Source organism: Globicephala melas, chromosome 15 (assembly GCF_963455315.2).
Source record: "Globicephala melas chromosome 15, mGloMel1.2, whole genome shotgun sequence".
NCBI lineage: Eukaryota > Metazoa > Chordata > Mammalia > Artiodactyla > Delphinidae > Globicephala > Globicephala melas.
Genome location: NC_083328.1, coordinates 40,483,550 through 40,503,761, shown reverse-complemented (window position 1 = coordinate 40,503,761; position 20,212 = coordinate 40,483,550). Strand labels below are relative to the sequence as shown.

Sequence of the window (20,212 nt, the reverse complement as noted above, 5' to 3'; positions counted from 1 at the left end):
GACAGCACGAGGGCCGCCAGAGACCCCCCCCTCCCCACACCCTCTCCATCACGTCTTGACTCGCTCCAGATCTAAAGAATCTCGTGTTCCCATTCAAGATTTACATTCCTCTGCTCTCAGATATGTGAGTGTTTTTCTTTACCGCTGCTGCAGTTTTCCAGATGGGACCATCTGTGCCCAGAGAGGGCAGTTCCTCATTCTGGAAATGCCATTCCAGGGCCTCCAGGTATTTTGAAGTGAATCTTTGCAGCTCTAGGAACAAACTCTTCAAAATGAAGCTGGTGTTAAAATTCCTTTCCCATGAGGTAAGGCAGGCAACTTTATGGCAGTGATTTTCACCCCTGGCTGCCCATGAAAATCGCCTGGGGAGTTTAAAGTTTTGTGATGGCTAGACTGCACCCCCAGATCCAATAAATCAGACACTTTGGGGCAGAACGCAGACATCAGAATGGTTTAGGTTCCCCAGGGTACAGCCAAGTTTACAACCATTGCTTTGCATCAGCACTTGAGCCTGGGTGAGAAATCTCCTGGGGAGTGTGAAGCCACACTTCCTGGTTTCAGCCCCAGATATTCTGATTGTGCAGGTCCGGAGTAGGCCTAGGATTCTGCATTTGTAGCAGGTTCTGGGGTAACGCTGATGCTGCCAGTCCCAGAACCTGAGGAGCACGTGCTTGAGACCTAAGAGCAAAATATGCACTTGAACTCAGACCCAATTAGGTTTTTTTTTTTTGGAGGGGAGGGGAGACAGGTAACAAGCCATTGAAAGAGTTCTGGGAACTCTAATAAAGATATATTTCAGGCCTGTCATCTCAAGTTGGCGATATTTTACCAAGACCAAATTCTACCACCTGTAACACGGCAATCCTGACACTCACGTGCTGAGAGTTGACACTTCTGAGAGTTGACACTTCTTCCTTCCTTAGAAGGGCCCACCCTGCTCATCCAGTTGTTAAGAAGCTACACAGCAGAAACTAACACAACACTGTAAAGCAATTACACTCCAATAAAGATGGTAAAAAAAAAAAGAAAAGAAATATAAGAGTGAGAGAGATCCACCCACCCCCCCAAAAAAAAGAAGCTATAAAGACTTTGTTCTGACAACAGACCTCACCTTTAAAAACCACGGCCCAGGGCTTCCCTGGTGGCGCAGTGGTTGGGAATCCGCCTGCCGATGCGGGACACGGCTTCGTGCCCCAGTCCGGGAAGATCCCACATGCCGCAGAGCAGCTGGGCCCGTGAGCCATGGCCGCTGAGCCTACGCGTCCGGAGCCTGTGCTCCGCAACGGGAGAGGCCACAACAGTGAGAGGTCCGCGTACCGCAAAAGAAAAAAATATAAAAACCACGGCCCAGACAGGAAGGCGGTGAATAAGATTCATGGGGTCTCATAAAGGAGCAACCATAAATTAGACCTTGTCTTTGCAAATGACTAAGCTCACGCTTGTCCTGCTTATGGGGACAAGCCTTGGGAAAGAACTAATGAGGGAGATACTAAAACTGTAGTGGATGCTGTTGGCGCCCGGCCCGCCTAGACCGCCTTTACCAACCAGGCATCCATGCCCCTGCTGCTATGAGTGGGGCGCGTCTGGGGTGCTAGTCCCACTTCAGAGCTCCCTGCGGGGTCAGGCAGAGGCGACACCCCTGCTGACCCCACATCTTTGCCTGGCTTCCTCCCCATCCCATCCTATAAGCCCCGTCTCTGGCTCTGTTTCTAGAGAATCCAACCCAAGAAAGAACCTGATGAGATGAATAGAACCATGATTTCTAAGACAGATGTCTGCATGCAGATGTGAGGGTGGGCAAAGGATGAGTGGCTTATAAAAGATAAACCACCGAGTAGGAGACTCAGGAGATGGTCACAGTGGGAAGACTGGAGCCTGAGACCTGGCCAGCTCCCTTTTTAAGCTTTGTCTGAAAGTGGCAAATAACATCTCATGAATGGATGCTAATGAAAGACTTAGGAAACAGAACGTTCAGAGCCTTAAAATATCATCCCACGGATTCCTTATCCTGAAGAGGAGAAGATGCCCTGACAGTGGAGGAACCTGGGAGACATCTCCCTGACCAAGCGATCAGGGTCAACATCTCCAGCACCTGACATGGTACCTCTGACCTCTGATGCTCTGAGAAGGTTATAACACCACCAAGTCCTCCTGCCCCCAAATGTATTTAACCTGAATCCACATGGGAGGGAACAGACAAATCCAAATTCAGGGACTTCTGCAAAACCACTGGCCTGAACTCTTCAAAATGTCAGTGTGGTGAAAGATTATTTAAAGAAAAGAAACTGTGGGTTATTGTAGATAAAAGGAGACTAAACAGATGTAATAACCATGTTGAGTGCACAGAATTGATCACATATGGCCTCAGAATAAAAAGCAGCTATACGGTTTCCCTGGTGGCACAGTGGTTGAGAGTCCGCCTGCCGATGCAGGGGACGTGGGTTCGTGCCCCGGTCCGGGAAGATCCCACATGCCGCGAAGCGGCTGGGCCCGTGAGCCATGGCCGCTGAGCCTGCGCGTCCGGAGCCTGTGCTCCGCAACGGGAGAGGCCACAGCAGTGAGAGGTCCGCGTACCGCCAAAAAAAAAAAAAAAAAAAAGCAGCTATAAAGAACAACTGGGAATAACTGAAAAGGGTAGATATTAGATAACATTTTATTGATAGTTAATCTCCTGACTGTGCTAGCTTTATTATGGTTATGTAGGAAAATGTTCTTGTTCTTAAAAGATGCATGAGAGAGGCAAAGTGTGAAAATGTTAGAAATTAAGTACCAAATGATCAGCCCCTCATGCCCTTCCACCCCCTCAAAAAAAGGGGAAAATACAGAGGTAAGGAAAATGTGGTAACATTTCAACAACTGGTGAGTATGGGTGAATAGTACTCTTCTTGCTGCTTTTCTGCAATTTGAAATTTCTTAAAATAATAGGTTGGGGGAAATGGGATGGGAAAATATATAGCATCTCACTGGGCTTTTATGAGCATAGGATTCATTTATTTATTCAACTATTACTACTATTGCCAAATGTCTAGGCCCACTTTCATGGGGAGATGAAGTTCAATTATGGATTCAGTGAGACCCGCACCTACATGTGAAAATACTGGGCAAAGCACAGAATGCCCCACACACCTAAGGTGCCTCCAGGGGCAGAGAGAAAAGCACTGGAAAACTCAGACAGTATGTGCTCCCATTCCAACCAACCCGGGCCTCAGGGCTCTACGGCAGATGGGTGGCAACTACACCGGCTCTGGCGGGAGCCGCGCTCTCTAACATTCTGGTCACACTCAATTTAAGACTCTTCAGAGTGTGGGATGTGAGTGGCCTTTCCACTTGGCTGTATTCCCGTCATTCCCGGCACCAGGCGTTGGTAGCCTAGGCAGGTGCAAGAAAAAGTGATGGCAGCCCGCACATCCTAATGCAGGACGGGCGGAAAGACCTGATCACAGAATCAGATTCAGCTCAGAGAAACCACAAACTTGCAGCAGTGTTCCCAAGGGATGCTTTCTTTTCCTCCTAATCCAGAACCCCACAGGATGGCACAGTTCATTGAGGCAGCTTCTAAGGTCCAGGGTCTAAACCAAAGTATATTCAGAAAGGCTCCCTTGTCCCTCCCAACACACCACTCCCTCTCCCCAGCTCCAGCCCCAACAACACATTACTTTACAGCTAAGTCTTTTTTTTTTTCAAATAAAGACAGGCAATTAAGAAAGCAATACATAAAATACGGGAAACTTTGACGTGAAGTTGTTTCAGTGCAGTCGATACCCTCGACAGCCTTCTGTATACAAGAATCCTAGCTCAGCTGTCGAATAGCAGATATGAACTTTAAGGGAACTAGATACAAGGCAAAATGCCCAACTGTGACTCTCAACAAGGGTGGCACACGTCCATCTGGCGAATGGGTCTCAGCACGAGTGCAGTGCTCTGGAGGGCTCTGTCCTCAGTCAGGACACGGGGACAAAACAAGTATACAGAAGAAAACAGAAAGCCCTCCTTTCTGTTTGTGCATTAGCCCTCCTTTCTGTTTGTGCACCTTTCCTATGTGCATTAGAAACACATCATGAAGCTGAACAATTACATTTTTTAAATGGATAATTTATATCAACACCTATGATAAGATGTACTTGATTATTTTTTAAGGACAAAAGCTATTTCAATTAAATATTTTAAATGTGCTAAGACTTTTCCTATCTAGAGCAGAGTGTTATATCCCAGTTCAATGAAAAAAGAGACAGGTTTAGTCAATCAACAACTTGAGAAAACCTCTCGTAGAATGAATGGCAAGTGCTCTGAGGAATTATATCTATGTAATTATATGATATATATATAAGGTGGGCTCCCAAACCAGATTCCATGGCTCCCTGGCTCACTCTGTGTGTTTGCACGGAGGAGAGCAATGCACCTTTGCACAAACCCTATCCCATCTACCTTGGAATTCGCTACCTTTGCAATCTCCTTCATGGAAAAGCCGTCCTTATATTTTAACTAGGTTTTCTGCTTTGCCTCTACTAACAGAACTAGTGGGCCCTGTAAGTTGAGTCATGTGGAGACATGTGGATGACTAAGTCTGCAGGATTATTTGGAGGAAGGATTATCAAAACCCCCTAAAGTACACCTTGGCTTTCGGCCTTTGTCTCCTTCTTCCCTACTCCTCGATTCCTTGCCCCACGCACCACCCTTGATCTCCTCTATCAGGCTTTACAAAAGGCAGTTCTCTTCGTGGAAGCAGTACCCTGCCCGCCGTGCCTGCTCTTTTCAGGCCAATCCTGGCGTTGGATGTGGGACTGAGTAATTTACAAGGGCCGCCTCGTGGGATCTGAAGGGGTGAGAGACAGGCTCTACCTGGGTCTTACCTCCCAGGCCCTACCTGGATTTCCAGCAAAGATAACTCTCAGGGAAGACAGAGCTCTTCCTGCAGCCCAAGGGCTGGTTCCCTGAAGGTCACCAGTGGACCTTCCAGACCTTTAAGAAAACTAATCGTTTTTCCTTACTTACACTGTAAAGGCCTAATAAACAGTCAGAGGATGAATCAAGAGAAGCAGATGGGGCTGATTATTATCAATAAGATGCTAACGTCGTCATTAAAACAAAACAAAAACAAACAAGAGAAGAGCCCAAGGTTCCAAGTTGCTTTTGTCTAGGACTTAATTATGGCTTAAGATTCATCTCATTGCCTATTTGCCTGACATAGAGAGCTGCAGTCCTGCTACAAAGCGAAGAACTCAAAAACAAAACAAAATCCTACCTGGTAGGATAGAACAGATTAATTTTGATATTTTATAACTTTTCAGTGGTTTATTAAAAGTTGACAGTAATTCCCAAAGAGTGCTGGATACACTAAGGTAGTTCATGGAAGCACAATTTTTATTTTAATGTCCAGTATTTAATATAATAGTTACATGTATTTAGTGTAATTCCCAATTATGGTGGGGATATTTACTTTTTTCCCCATTTTTTATTGTGGAAAAATACACATGACATAAAACTTACTATCCTAACCATTTTTAAGTGGTATTAAATACATTCGTATTGTTGTACAACCATCAGTACTGTTCAAAAAGAAACAACAGGTCCCAAATGGAGTCACTTGTGCTGAGCTCATCAAAACTTACTACCTAACCTAAGTATGGTTTCAACCTTCCCCAGGAATGTGCCCTTTAACCAGCCAGCTTGAAATTTCCTTGCAAGCACTAATAAGATATTCAGCCTGAGAGACCCCTTCCTTTCCCTTAGGAGGGTGACCTTGCCAAAAACAACGAATTCTTTGCTAATAATTTCATGTTTCCATTTCCTCTCTACCTTAAAAAACCTTTCCTTTTCTGCAGCTCTAGGGAGTTCCTTTCTCCTGGCTAGATGGGATGCTTCCTGATTTGAGAATCGTCCAATAAAGCCATTCATGTTCAGAACTGTTTTCCTCTTGCAAATCTGAAGCTCTATACCTGTTAAACAGTAACTCACATTCCTCCCTTCCCCCTAGTCCCTGGAAACCACCCTCTACTTTCTGTCCCTATGAATTTCACGACTCTAAATACCTCATATAGGGACCTCCCTGGTGGCGCAGTGGTTAAGAATCCACCTGCCAATGCAGGGGACACGGGTTCAAGCCCTGGTCCGGGAGGATCCCGCGTGCCACGGAGCAGCTGAGCTCGTGCGCCACAACTACTGAGCCTGAGCTCTAAGTAGAATCACGTGGCACTTGTCTTTTCATGACTGACTTATTAAATTTATTTTAAAATAAATGTAACAAGTGAGTCAATTTAAAGAAAAACATGAGGTAAATGAAGAGTAAAGATGGTACATGAATAAGTGAAAAATCATGGCACAATCAATGAAGCTTGGGCCGAGACAGTTCAAATGAGAAGAGAATATTTTTCCCGTATTCATCTTCACAAACCCTTCTCTTAGTTTCAAGGGGGAAGGTCATCCTGAGACAAGCATCTATTTGCCCCTGCTCAGCCCCCTCCTTGCTCACGTTCAAGCTGTTTTTGAGTGTCCATAACTGACTGCGACCCGCCTGTCAAAACCAGGCTCAAATCCTGTCCCCAGTGCCCCCCCACCCCGCCCCGGGCCCCTGCAGCTGCACTGAATTCCTTCACCCACTGTTTATATGCCTCCGGGGCGCTCACCCCATTTTACTCTGTATCACACGTATCTCTTTCTAGCCTTACTTCATCCCTTGGCCATACTCAGGCCTAATCCTGGGCAGGCGTGGAATAAATGCCTGCTCTGGGCATGACAGGGATGGGGTAGGAGGTTGATTCCTTGTGATGGAGAAAGGGGAGAAGCTCAGTGGGCAAAGAGAAGTGGGGGACCCTGGGTCTCCATAGCTTCTGCCTGGGTCCCCACTGCACATCCTCTGACTCAGGCCTGTCCTCAGCCAGGCCCCAACAATAGAATCTGGCCACTGGTTCCTGTCTCAGGAGACAAAAGGTTCTTGTCTCTGTGTTTACCAGGAAATGGGTGGGGAGGGGAAGCAGATACGCCACCCCAAAATACACCACTTTGGCAAGTGGATTGTTTCAAGTTGAAGACTCAGCCCAGCTGACTCAGAGAGAGCCACCTTCCCCTTAACTGCTTGAAAGAACTCGGATAGAGCCCTGGCCAGGAAAAGAGCTACTGGCAAAGATGACCTTCCATAACAGAAAGACTTCTCTGCATCGCAGACACCTGTTTACCAACACCTGCTCCTCTCACCTTCCTGTGAACTGTCTTCTCCTCTTTGAAGGAGATCCTGAGCCCTGTCTTAGCTCAGGATGGCACAGAAGCCTTGTCTGCTGACCGTCTTTGGGCTTCACGCCTTTAGGGCCCTGTTACGTACAAAATTTGTTTTTCTCCTGTTAAGGTCTTATGTCAATTTAATTACTAGATCAATATAGAAGCTAGAGGGTAGAAAGGAAAGTTTTCCTCCCCTACAGTGGCAAAAATCACCAGAGCCAGCAAGAGCCCCCTGGCCTCTGGCCATCTCAGGGTCTGGGGCAAGAAAGGAAGCAGCCCAAATCCTTCCAGGGCAACAAATCCAAACTTTTAGCGGCTCTGTCCTCACTGCTCGTGTGTTTCCCTCATGGACACCCCCTCCAGCCTCCCTTGAGCAACAGGGGGTAGACTTTGAGTGTAAAAGTCATTGCTGAGTTTTGGTCTAGAATTGCCCTTCCACGCCTGCCAGACAAAGGGCATTGGTGCTAAGCTCTCCAATCAAGGCCCCCCGACACAGAATGCCTTCCCCACCGCTGGGGATGAGACTTAGCATTCCAACCACAGTGGCCGGATGTGCCCCAGCTGGTTGAGCACAGGAGGCATCGGGAGACCCTCCTGGCAGGAAAGCTACCTTTGGTGAAGGAAAGGAAAAACCCCAAGTGGGAACCTCACGCACACACCTCCTGGGGATGTACCATTCATTTATCAGTGGATTCTCATTTACTCAGAATCAAACCCCCCCACTTCCCACACATGTGAACGAGGCAATATCAAGACGCAATGTTTTGGAAGGCACGTGGACCCCGATCCTAGGGTCCGCTAAGCCTCATGATCCTCAGTGGTTTTGGGGGAAGAGCATTTGTAGTCAGACCTGGATCAAAGCCTCAGTTGACTCTTTCTAACTGTGAGGCTTGGGCCCATTACTGCCTGTCCTCCAGTCTCAGTTGCCCCGTCTCTAGAGACGGATTCTTGTTGAAAAAAGGAATCTGTTACTAAAACAAACAAAATCCGAAAAGAGCTGAGTAGAAGAGCCTGGAGCACCTTGAGAACTACGAGTAGATTCTGTTCAGTAGTTTCCAGGATGTCTCTTATTCTCTCCTAATTTTTAGAAATTCAGAAAAAGAAACAAGGCAATGTCTTTTCACTCTAGACTATTCAAATACTATTCTACAGGGAACTCTGTGGCGGCCCAGTGGTTAGGACTCTGCGCTTCTACAGCAGGGGGCCCGGGTTCCATCCCTGGTCGGGGAACTAAGATCCCGCAAGCCACGTGGTGCGGCCAAAAAAAAAAAAAAAAAGTGAGACTTCCTGAGGATGGCTCCCAGCAGGTGCCTCTAGCTGGGGTGCCCTCCGTCCATCATCAGGGTCGAGTCCCAACCTGGACTCTGGTGCTCGCCATCCTCAACCTCCAGATGGAAAAAAGTAAGGATGGAAAGCTACTTCTCCTGATGTTTCTATGTCGAAATTTCTAGGCATATCCTCCCTCTCGGGGAGACTCCCTTCCTCGTTCTGCCCGTGTTGAGCCTTCAGCTGCCCCCCAGCCTAACAGAACCTCTTCACATGATGAACCAGCTGCAATGGCAAGGAAGGTGCACCTGGACACGGCCCTCCAGAGGGCTCAGCCTTCCAGCTACAAGAGGTCAGTGCAGAGTTGTCTTCAGAATTAAGGACCAGACAGAAGTCGGAGCCCTGCGTCCACCCTGGCCTTGCTCTTGGAGCAGTAGATCCTTGCTGATGTATCAGAAGGAATCCAAACACACCCCAAATACCAAGAAGTGGCTAAGATGCCAGGCTTGGTGGGAGATGAATCAGGACATCAATAGGCTCTAGAAAAATGTTAGCAGAAAAAGACTCCTCTGTAGAGAGACAGAGGAAACAACAGCTCATCCCAAACAGATCCATCTAATAAAAATTTCTGGCAGAAGGACCAGTTCCAATTTTTTTTTTTTTTTTTTTTTTTTTTGCGGTACGTGGGCCTCTCACTGTTGTGACCTCTCCCGTTGCAGAGCACAGGCTTTATTTATTTAGTTTATTGCCTTCTTTGAGGTCAAAACACTAGAAATTGATAGAACTGGGCCCAGTCCTGACTTGTGCAGTTTCCCTATACCACGAAAATGGATATTTTCATTCCTCAAGGCCTTTTTGTACCCTTAAACTCTGCAAGGAAAAAGATGAACAGATTTTGGGTCACGGGCTTCATTCCTCAAGGGCTGCTGCTTTCTGGGGGAGGAGGCCTCAACTTCCTCAAAGAGATTTCTAAAAGCACGTGGTAGGAGGATTTTTGTGAAAAGGCTTCATCTACTGAGGACCAGTTGGAGAGAACAGCACAGAAAAGGGAACATTTCCCCTTCGGGGAGGAGGCCCTGCCATTTTCACGAGAGGAGAAGGATTTGGTGACTTTTTTTGCTTATGAACTTCCTGCCGTCATCTCTCCAGTGAGAGATGAAAAGGGCAGATATGGGCCAGAGCTGGCAGGGGCCTTCACTCGTTCCTGTAAAACTAAGAAAGGAACAAAGAACCTGTTGTCCTGGGAACGCTTGGAGCTGAAAGCAGGAGCAGGGGCCAGGCCGGCTGGGTCTCGCCCGCTGACCCTGGAGCCCGGGCTGCGGCCAGTGCGGGGTTTCACGGAAAGGCAGCTCTCCTTTGGGTCACACCGCTGTTGTCTCCGAGCTGAACTAAATCACCACTGCATCTAACCGAGCAGATGTTTTGCGGCAGAGTCAACTACCAATGTAGCAGCCAGCCAGGGTGTGTAAAGGCCGAGATGGATCCAACTCCAAAGGATGCCACTGTCAAAATTGTGTGCCCAAGTGCAGTGTGGGCAGGGACGCCAGCCCCCCGACAAAGATGGAATCAACTTCTAGGACACACTGTGCATTTCCAGGATGATCCAAAACGCCCTCGTAAGTCAGCGAAAATCATGCACGATCTACCACTTGGACGCACAGAAAACACTGGCAGGACACGCACCCAGGCAAAGAAATAAAATAGCCAACAAGCAATCAGAAGTGGCTCTATCTCAGGCGGTGGTTCATGGCAATACTTATTTTTATTTTTTGCACTGTGCTTTCTCCACAATGTACATGTTCTACTTTGCTAATCAAAAAAGAAATCCTTATACACACTACTATATGTAAAATAGATAACTAATAAGGACCTACTGTATAGCACAGGGAACTCTTCTCAACACCATGTAATGATCTATATGGGAAAATGATTTTAAAAAGAGTGGATATATGTATAATTGATTCACTTTGCTGTACAGCAGAAACTAACATAACATTTAAAATCAACTATACTCCAATAAAAATTTTTTTAAAAAAAGAAATCTTACATGTTCTTTTTAAAAACCTTCCCCAATATCTCCAATCAAGATGGGCAAAACAGTTGTTTGGGGAACTTGTACTTACACTTGCTCACCTCATTCCTTAAGGCTGAGTCTCATCTTTCCTAAAACCACCTCCTACCTGGAATTACCTGCATTGTCTCCGAGGTCGCCAGGACATCTGGCATAGTCCCCTATTACGTCCTCATTCCATTATTCAATACTTGTTTACAATTCTTTCTCCCTTAGGTTGGGTAACTCTTCAGGCTCCCCTGAAGAGTTATAGGTATTTTAGCAAATAGCACCCACTCAAGAAATAGTTTCTGTAAATTGGACTTAATTGTTGCTACATTGGTAACAGTGTGAGCAAGGAGTTGGTCAATCCTCATAGAATTCCTTGACACACTGTTCCAGACACTCGTGGTGCCTTGAAATCAGGAAACACCTTAAGGAACTGGGGGCAAATTGATCAAGCTAGTCATAGCAGAATATCCTCGGGACTTCCCTGGTGGCCCAGTGGTAAAGAATCCTCCTTCCAATGCAGGGTATGCAGGTTCGATCCGTGGTCAGGGAAATAAGATCCCACATGCCGCAGGGCAATTAAGCCCGCGCACCACAACTACTGAGCTCACCACCTCAACTACAGAGCCCACGCGCCGCAACAAAAGATCCCACATGCGTCATCGAAAAATCTGCGTGCCACAACTAAGACCCGACACAGCCAAAAAAAAAAAAAAAGAAAAGAACATCCTCGATGAGCGTGATAGGTAAATGTCTTACTGCAAAACCGTTACTGCTAATTATGAACAGAGCTATGTCCCTCCAAAGCACCCCACCTGTCCTGCTTCCATTGAAGGCAAGAGGGGCTGTGTCTATGGTGTCCCTTGGGGTGTTTCAGACAAATGGAGTTTCAACTGTTTTCAACCCAAGCAAAGAGCTTCTCTATCCTGTTTGCCATCAGATATTCTTTGAGAGAGAATGTGAACAGGCAAGCACTGACAAATTAGAATTAGTGGAAATGTGCATTAACAATTCTTAGCAATAGATCATGTGTAAGACAAAGCCATAAACTTTGATAACAGCAAACATTTTTTAGAAGGGACCTAAGATACTGAAAGATACACCTAATATTCTGTAGCAAATGATTATTCTGAGCTTCCTGTGTCTGCTGCAGGAAGCAAACCAACCTTTCTGACAGGTGTGGCTGGTTCTAGGTGTGGCCTGCCCTCAGATGCCACAGCATCTGAACGTATGGCCTGAGGTACAGGCAGGTTTCCAGATATGGCAAAAGAGGAAAATGTTTGTTCTTCTGGCTAACACTGCACACAACACAGACACTATGCAAGGAGACAAAATGCAAAGCGAGTTTTGCCTCCAATGACTTGAACTTGCTTCCAAATGACCTCATGAATACATTCTCCAAGATCTTCAGAAGAGCAGAAGTAGCCATAAATCAGAGAAGAATAGTCACTCTGTATGTGACGTTCCAAGAGAAAAAAAATGGAAAGGAATAATATGAAGTCACATTAAATTCTGCGTTTGAAGTTACCGACGTTGAGGACATGTATTTATTAAATATGGGAAACTGTACTGGAGGCAGATGTATTCTGAGTTTAAAAGAAGACTTTAAACGCCCATAGTAGCTGTATCAGATTTGGGCACATTCAGTTCTTAGTTATGATGCAGCCAATGGCCTTGGTCAAATCAATTCACGTGATGCTAAATATTTCTGCATATAAGTACTGAGCAAAGTAAAGAAGAAGTTAAGAGGTGGAGAGAATTTTGTTGGCAGTTCTTTTCTGCTGCAGGTTTATGATCTAAGATTCACAAGCAGAAATAGAAATAATAAAAGGTACATATTTTTTCTCATTATTTCTGGATTATTGTCTCTTTTCATCCCCTCCCCCAAATAATCCTTTCCATAACTTCACAGGTTTCATAAATATCACCCAATGAATAGGCTGTCAGTTCAGAACTCCCCAGGACTTTAGCCTTGAATCTAGACATATGAAAATGGTAAAAGGGTGCTCTGTTAAAACTGGAGAGTCAGGGCTTCCCTGGTGGTGCAGTGGTTAAGAATCCACCTGCCAGTGCAGGGGACACGGGTTCGAGCCCTGGTCCGGGAAGATCCCACATGCCGCGGAGCAACTAAGCCCGTGCGCCACAACTACTGAGCCCATGTGTCATAACTACTGAGCCCGCATGCCTAGAGCCCGTGCTCCTCAACAACAGAGGCCAACTCAATAAGAAGCCCACACACCACAACAAAGAGTAGTCCCTGCTAGCCGCAACTAGAGAAAGCCTGCGCACAGCAACGAAGACCCAACGCAGCCAGAAATAAAATAAAAAACAAAACAGAAAAACTGGAAAGTCCCTAATTCCTGACTCCCAGAGCACTGAGATAAGCACTGAGTCACAACATACAGGTAATCACACCTGCGTTCATCCGTCATGGTTTCAGAAGCTCTACACCCACACATCCATCCAAATGGCTAGATTGAAAAAGTAGCCGATAGCAAGTATAGATGAGAACAGAGCATTCAGAACTCCCACACACTGTTGGTGGAAGTGCAAATTGACAAAATGACTTTGGAAAACTCCTGGGCACCGTTTACTAATGTGGAATATATAAGCATCCTACAACTAAACAATTCACTCCCATACCCCTAACTGAAGCATGTCACATGTGTTCCCCAAAAGACACGCACAAGAAATTTCACTGCAGCATTACTCAAAATGGCCCCACGCTGGAAACAACGCAAATATCCATCAACAGTAGAACGGATACACAACTTGTGTTGTAGTCACAGAACGGAATACGTGCTGTATGATTCCAGTCACATAAAGTTCAAAAAGAGGCAAAACTAATCGACGGCAATAGAAGGCGGTTACCCTGCCATGCAGTGTTCAGAAGGGAGCCCCTGGGCGGCACTGAGAATGTTCTGTGTCTTGATCTAGGTGCTGTGCTGTGTTTACTTTGTGACAACTCATCAAACTGCGAACTGATGTGTGTGCTTTTTCTTCATCTTGTTTTACTCTGGTGGGACTTTCTGAAATGCAGCACTAAATGCGAGAGGGTTTCATTCAGAAGCCACAGGGCAGCTAACAGGTCCTGGCTGTGCCTCTTCCCCAGACTGTAAGCCACCACTCTCCTCTTCCAATCTCGTGTTCCAACCTCTAGCCAAGTGAAGAAGTGAAGGGCTGTACCAGGGGCGGGCAGTCTGAGTGTCTTGTGGTTTTGCTATCAATGCTGTTGCACAGCTGCTAAGAAGCTTGCAACTTCCCCAGGGACACAGACCCTTCCAGAAGTGGCCAGTGGTGGGGAACGCCTGCTACCCCGTGGCATTGGGCAGGGCTGGCCAAGGGAGTTTTGAATTCTGTGTGTCTGAACTGGGGGGTGGAGTTTCAGGAGCCTGGGCACCCCCAGCCATCCACTTGGGCTGTACAGAGGGGCAGTGACAGCCATCATGACCTGGTCCAGCCGGGATCCCCAGGGGGCCTGCACACCCAGCCGGAGCCTCTTTTAGTGAAGTCGTTTTGCTGGATCCCTCTTTCTACCTGAGGACAAAGGGGTCTTTGGAGATGGGCCTCAGTCCAGAGGTGATGAGTCCAGGTGGGGATGCGGGGGGGAGCACTGATGACGTGCCTGCCCAGAGACACCCTTCCCCCAACTGCAAAGGGATTGGGAAATCGCGGGGGAAGGAGGGGAAAGTAAAAAGCCTTTATTTTCCCAGACTCTAGTCTTTGGGGGAAAGGGGTGGGGAGAAAGAGGGAACAAGCTGCAGCATTTGGAGAGAGAATCGACAAGAAACCCGTCAGCCTCCTCCGGGCTTCCCAGCTTCTCTTCAGTAAACCACCAGCAGAGGGCCTGGGGCGGAGCTAATCAGCTGCTCCTTTATTGGTAAACATTACAACAGCCTGTAACTCAGAACTGATGGAGGAAGCATGGCTGGAACATAGCGGGAAGGGGTTCTGGGCCCTCCCTCCGCTTTGCTAGGGAGGAAGCTTAAGGCCTATCACACATCTTCAACTTTTTTTTTTTTTTTTTGCGGTACGCGGACCTCTCACTGTAGTGGCCTCTCCGGACGCGCAGGCTCAGCGGCCATGGCTCACGGACCCAGCCGCTCTGCGGCATGTGGGATCTTCCCAGACCGGGGCACGAACCCGCGTCCCCTGCATCGGCAGGCGGACTCTCAACCAGTGCGCCACCAGGGAAGGCCCTTTTTATTTTTTACGCACTAGCTGGGATCCCCTAATGGCTTTACGAGCATGACGTCTTGTTTCTGCAAGAGGCTTCTGGTGCTTGAATACTTTTAGAATCTCCAAGGGGCTGGCATCTGTCATTTGTCCATTCACCAAACATTTACTGAGTGTATGCCACATGCCAGACACCATTCTGGGCACTGAAAACACAGCACTGAACAGAGACCAAATCCCTGCTCTCACAGAGCTTACTTTCTAGTGCTGGGAGTCAGAAGACACATGATTAGGCAAGTGAATCTATGTCAGGTCTGTACAAGTTCTACAAATTGAGATAAAGCCAGGGGCTTCCCTGGTGGCGCAGTGGTTGAGAATCCACCTGCCAATGCAGGGGACATGGGTTTGAGCCCCGGTCTGGGAAGATCCCACATGCCGTGGAGCAACTAAGCCCATGCACCACAACTACTGAGCCTGTGCTCTAGAGCCCATGAGTCACAACTACTGAGCCCGCGTGCCGCAACTACTGAAGCCCACGTGCCTAGAGCCCATGCTCTGCAACAAGAGAAGCCACTGCAACGAGAAGCCCGTGCTCTGCAACGAAGAGTAGCCCCCGCTCACCGCAACTAGAGAAAGCCCACGCACAGCAACGAAGACCCAACACAGCCAAAAATAAATAAATTAAATAAATAAATTTATTAAAAAAAAAAGATAAAGCCAGCTAAGGGGACAGAAGAAGGGAAGGTCCGTGGGTGATTGCTTCCTGGAGGAGAGGCATCCCAGGCAGAGGGAACAGTAGGTACAAAGGCCGGATGGGAGGAGCCTGCTTGGCCAGGAGCCGGGGTGCTGGAGCAGACAGATAGAGGGGAAGACACTGTAAGAAGAGCCAGCGAGGACAGGGAGGGATCAGATCCCATAGGGCTGAAGGATTTTGGTTTTAAATGGAAAACTACTAAAGGGCTTTGAACGGGAGTGCCATGACTTGGATTCAGAGGAACTAAAGTCAGAGCATCCTCTCTGCTGCTTAGATAACAGCCCAGAGAAGGTGGGTCGGTGATGATGAAGCAGAGGCACCAGGCAGGGGTCTACTGCAGTGGTGGTGAGGGGTGGTCCGACCCTGGGTCTATCTTACGGGTAGAGCTGCAAGGATCTGGAGGGAAGGGGAAGGCGGTTATGAGAGAAGAGGCATCAGGGTTGATGCAAGGCCCAAACACCTGGAGGCAGGTTACTGGGATGGGGAAGACCAGGGAAGAAGCAGGTTTGTGAAGGGAAACCGAGGGCTCAGTCTCGGTCTTTGTAAGTTTGAGATGCCGAAGGTCAGGCTGAGTGGGCAGCTGGATGCAAACATCTGGATTCCAAGAGAGGACCAACGTAGGGATAGATACAAGTTGGGAATCACCAACATATAGATAGGATCAAAGCCACAAGCCTGGATGAGATCGCACACAAAGTTACTCTAGAGATCTCTCTGTAGACAACATATTGTACTTACCACGTGCCAACACTGTGCTAACAATAAGTCCTTTACAGCTATTGACTCAATCGTCCTGACAACTTGGAGGTAAAGCTCCGCTATTATCCCCATCTTACTGATGTGGACACTAAGGCACTTCCTCAGAGAGACAAGGGGACAGTGCAGAGGCCTCTGGGTACTCCAGGGTCAGGAGGGCAGGGAGACCAGGAGGAACCAGCCGGGACACTAGAGGCGGTGGCAGGTGAGGTGAGAGGAAACCAGGGAGCATGGTGTCCCCAAAGCCCACAGGTGTCCCTGCAGGGGACAGGAGGTGGAAGCTGACCACTGGATGGAAGAAAGGGACAGCTTTGCTTTCACTAAACTGGTTCTGAAATTACTTTCCTCCCATTTCGAATGCAGGCAACAAATCCCAGTAGTTCTCTCAGCCCCTGAGACTCTGTCACCAGCAGCAGCCCTAGGTGCTCTCACCGTCGGTGCAGAAGTACCCTGTGTGCTCATCTCTGCTTCCAGATGACAGCAGTTCCTAGACCCACAGCCTCACTTGGCTTTTTAACGTGTCAGTAAAGAAGTACCTATGCTGTGAAATCACACATGTTAAAATTCTGATCCTTGTATCCCAATACAACTCTTTCCCCTGTCAGCCTACATATTTTATACCATGCATTTAAAATACCCTGAGAAGGGGTTCATGACACCAGGAAAGGTTTAAAGATCTCCAGCTCATCTCAATATTAACCACAGGGGAACAACCAAAAGCCACCGCAGGTTGGGGAACGGCAACCTAACCTAGGGCGCCAGCTTGGCACTTAACCTCGGATTCCACCAGCTAAGGAAGCCCAGACACTTCCTGATGACTGTGTCTGGGGCAGGTAAGGTTAGATCACAGCTCACAGGCACCCCCACCGAGGACAATGCCACGAAGACGACTGTGATGCCTCCCTGCGGCCCCCAGAACATGCCCAGCCCAGGTATGGGGGATGGGCGGGGAATTGCTTCTTCTCTCTCCCGGGGTCTCACTTGAGACGACTCTGCTACCCCTACTCCTTCTCCTTCCCTCTCGTCTGCCCTTTGGGCTGCTCGGTGCCAGGCTGACCTGCTGTTTCCCTGTGACCACAGCTCTGCTCTGCCTTCACTTTGGAAGCAACTCAGAGTGTTCCTCATCATACCCTGCCCCCGTCATCTGGCTCTCCTGACTTCTCTGCTGGGCAAAGTGGAGGGGTTAAAACAAAGTCACTGTTCCATGCTTCCGAACAATCAATGAGAGACCCCAGCACAGGAGCCACAGCCTCCTCAGGCTGGCTTTTTTTCCATGTCACGTGGGTCCCACACCAGCAGAACGAGGGTCATGACGGAGCTTTCCTTTATAGGGTCATTAGGAGATTCAATGAGTTGGCAGCTGTAATGCACTTACAACAGTGGCTGGCACGTGGTAAACACCATATACATCGTTAAATAAAGACAATCTTGACTTTTCTGATTCCCATTTAAAAAAAAAAAAACAATTCATAAATTCAGTGTTAACCAACAGAGCATTCAAGAATAACTGACATTAACCTGGGGAAAAAAAGGTATGGTGGAATGCTTACAGTCACTCTTAAATTTGAAAAGCTTAAAGGAGATGTTAAGGGTAAAGAGAGATCCTCTGGCTAAAAGTTCCACAGAGTTTGGAACTACTCTGAACATGGAGCAGAAAATCTCTAATCAAAGATCCTTGTGCATTTGTCTAGTTTATGGGGAAAAAAATGAAACCACCAAAGCTGCTCACACCGAGATCAAGGGGAATCACACAATACCACGGCGAGGACCACCTGGTCTACCTCCGTCGTTTTTGTGGGAAGGAGAGGAAATGGAAGGCACGAGAATTTTCCACGGCTAAGGGGGCAATTCTCCAGAGACGCAGGGTGTGGAAGTACCATCTCCCAGCTGCAGGGTGCCTCGCGGGGACTGCCAGCTCTCCCCTCCTCCAGGGCAGGAACAAGTCTGGCTGGTTTGAAACTTGCCTGGATAACCAGAACCTGGTTCGTCTGCCTCTGCAGGACCCCTCCTGCCCGTCTCATGACTTGAAAGCAAAACCAGCTCTGCAGATCTCACCCTTGCCCTGCACCCACCAGGCAACCTCGACTCCATTTCCCGAGAGAAGGGGGAAGCTGACAATGAATCTGGCCTCCGGGCCAGCAAGTGTCCATGCCGTTTCTGTACTGCTTACACTCTGCTGTCCTTGCTAGAAATGAACTAGAGCCTCCAAGAGCTGGAAGAGGTTTGGGGGAATCTCCTCCGCCTGCCCCCCACCCCGACCTCTGCACCCCCATGCTGCAGAAAAAGCCAGTCCCTAACTACCTACGTAGACCACGTGCAATGTGAACACATTGTAACACATCTAACCAGTGCCTTCCTTAATCACTCACAACCACATCCGATTTCCAACACGCTGGGCTGGATCGCATTTCAGGCTAAGGGCCACGGAAGGGGCTGGGGTGTTTTCTGACCTGAGAATGCAAAACGAGTCCATCCTCTTTAGTGCTCCCTTTAAACCTTCTGGAGACTGACACGGGCTACACTGAATTCTACTTTGCACACGGAGGATCCCACTGCGTTACTGTTTCCATCACTGTGAGTAGGTGGATGTGACAGACAGAACTTTAGCTTTCCAGGTTCTGATGCCAGGAGGAATGGAGAAGGTGTAAAATTCAAGTGCCTTCACAGGGATTAACGGGAACCCGGACAACTGGTTCCTAGGCCACGCCCACCTCCTACAGAGAGCTTCTTCTGGAGCGGCTACCGCACCCCCAGCTCCCAAACCTGAGGGGTGACCGGAACGGCAGTCCTCGTGGCTAACAGGCTCACGTCGCCCCCATCACGCGCCCGACGCCTAATCGCCTCGGTCACCTGTGGGCTTCTGTGGGTCCCAGGCCATTTTCCAGGCTGACATCTGTCTGCACCATCTCCTGTTTCAGTTCTCCAATCTCCGAGGCGATTGTGTCAATGAGCTATTCAAAGACAAAAATAGTGTGACGTCAGGAAGTGGAAGAGGCGTGTGCAGAGCTGGGCAGCTCCAGCCGCTGCAATAGGAGCACAGAGATGACCACCTTTTTTTTTTTCTTTTTAAATCCTGGCTTTGTGAATTTCCTTTACCCAGCTGCGGGGGGGGGGGGGGGGGGCAAAAAATAGAGAGGGAGGGAGCAGCTTCTTAGAAAGAGGAAGAACTTAGGTTTCGGTATCACCCTAAGAAAAAAATATTGACACCCAGTTTGGCTTCTCAACATGACTACAAAGAGGAATAAGTAAATCTTGGCAAAACCAGGCAGGCCTCAAAATTCCTATTGCCAAAGTGAAAACTCCTAAAGGATGCCCTGGGTTAAAATGTATACCATCCTTATTCTGGTTACAGAAAGAAGCCTATTTCAAAGATATATACACTTGGCAAATCAATTTCCAATGACTTTAATTTATTTCTCGTCTTATTCTTTGCTTTCTTTCTTTCTTTTTTTTCTTTCTTTCTTTTTTTTTTTTTTTTTGATGAGAAGATTGTTAGGGGAAAGGGAAGAGAGAGGGTTGTGTGGGGCTGGGAGCAGGTGTGTGGGCAGTCAGGGAGCCACAGGGGGAAGAGATGGGTAAATGTGTCCTCTTCTTGGAAAAGACTTGTGTGGGCTCACATTCCCCGCCCACATGCCTGGAAGAGGCTACATCTGACCCTGAAGTTTGGTGTGAATTCTTGAGCACCCCCAACTGCTCATTCAAAAGCATCTTCACTGGTGCTAACCCGGCTCTGCGTGTGTGGAACAGAGGCTCTCAAAGTGTCACTGCTCATCCATTTTTTTAAAATGTAGTTAATTATTTCACATAAATGTTACTTATGTCAACATGTAATCAATCACTGTTTTAAAATAAATATTTAAAATTTTTTCTTCATTTATTTCGTAATACAGCAAGTCCGCTACATACGAATGAGTTCCATTCCGAGAGCGTGTTGGTAAGTCCAATTTGTTCGCTAAGTCCAACAAAGTTAGCCTAGGTACCCAACTAAC

The 20,212-nt window shown here is 47.8% G+C and overlaps 1 protein-coding gene across 4 annotated transcripts in view; it reads right to left on the bottom strand.

The window, feature by feature from the left end:
* RIN2 (Ras and Rab interactor 2) overlaps window positions 1-20,212 on the bottom strand; it is a 219,763-nt gene that overhangs the window by 43,314 nt on the left and 156,237 nt on the right. For 2 of the 4 annotated variants that reach the window (XM_030872461.3, XM_030872460.3), the window contains one exon: window positions 19,074-19,174. The exons of 1 other annotated variant lie outside the window; for it this stretch is intronic. In XM_030872461.3, coding sequence (XP_030728321.2) covers window positions 19,074-19,174 — 101 coding nt within the window. Of the gene's footprint in view, window positions 1-18,673; window positions 18,796-19,073; window positions 19,175-20,212 lie in introns of those variants that run through there. One more of the 4 variants, XM_030872462.3, reaches the window with a different exon arrangement.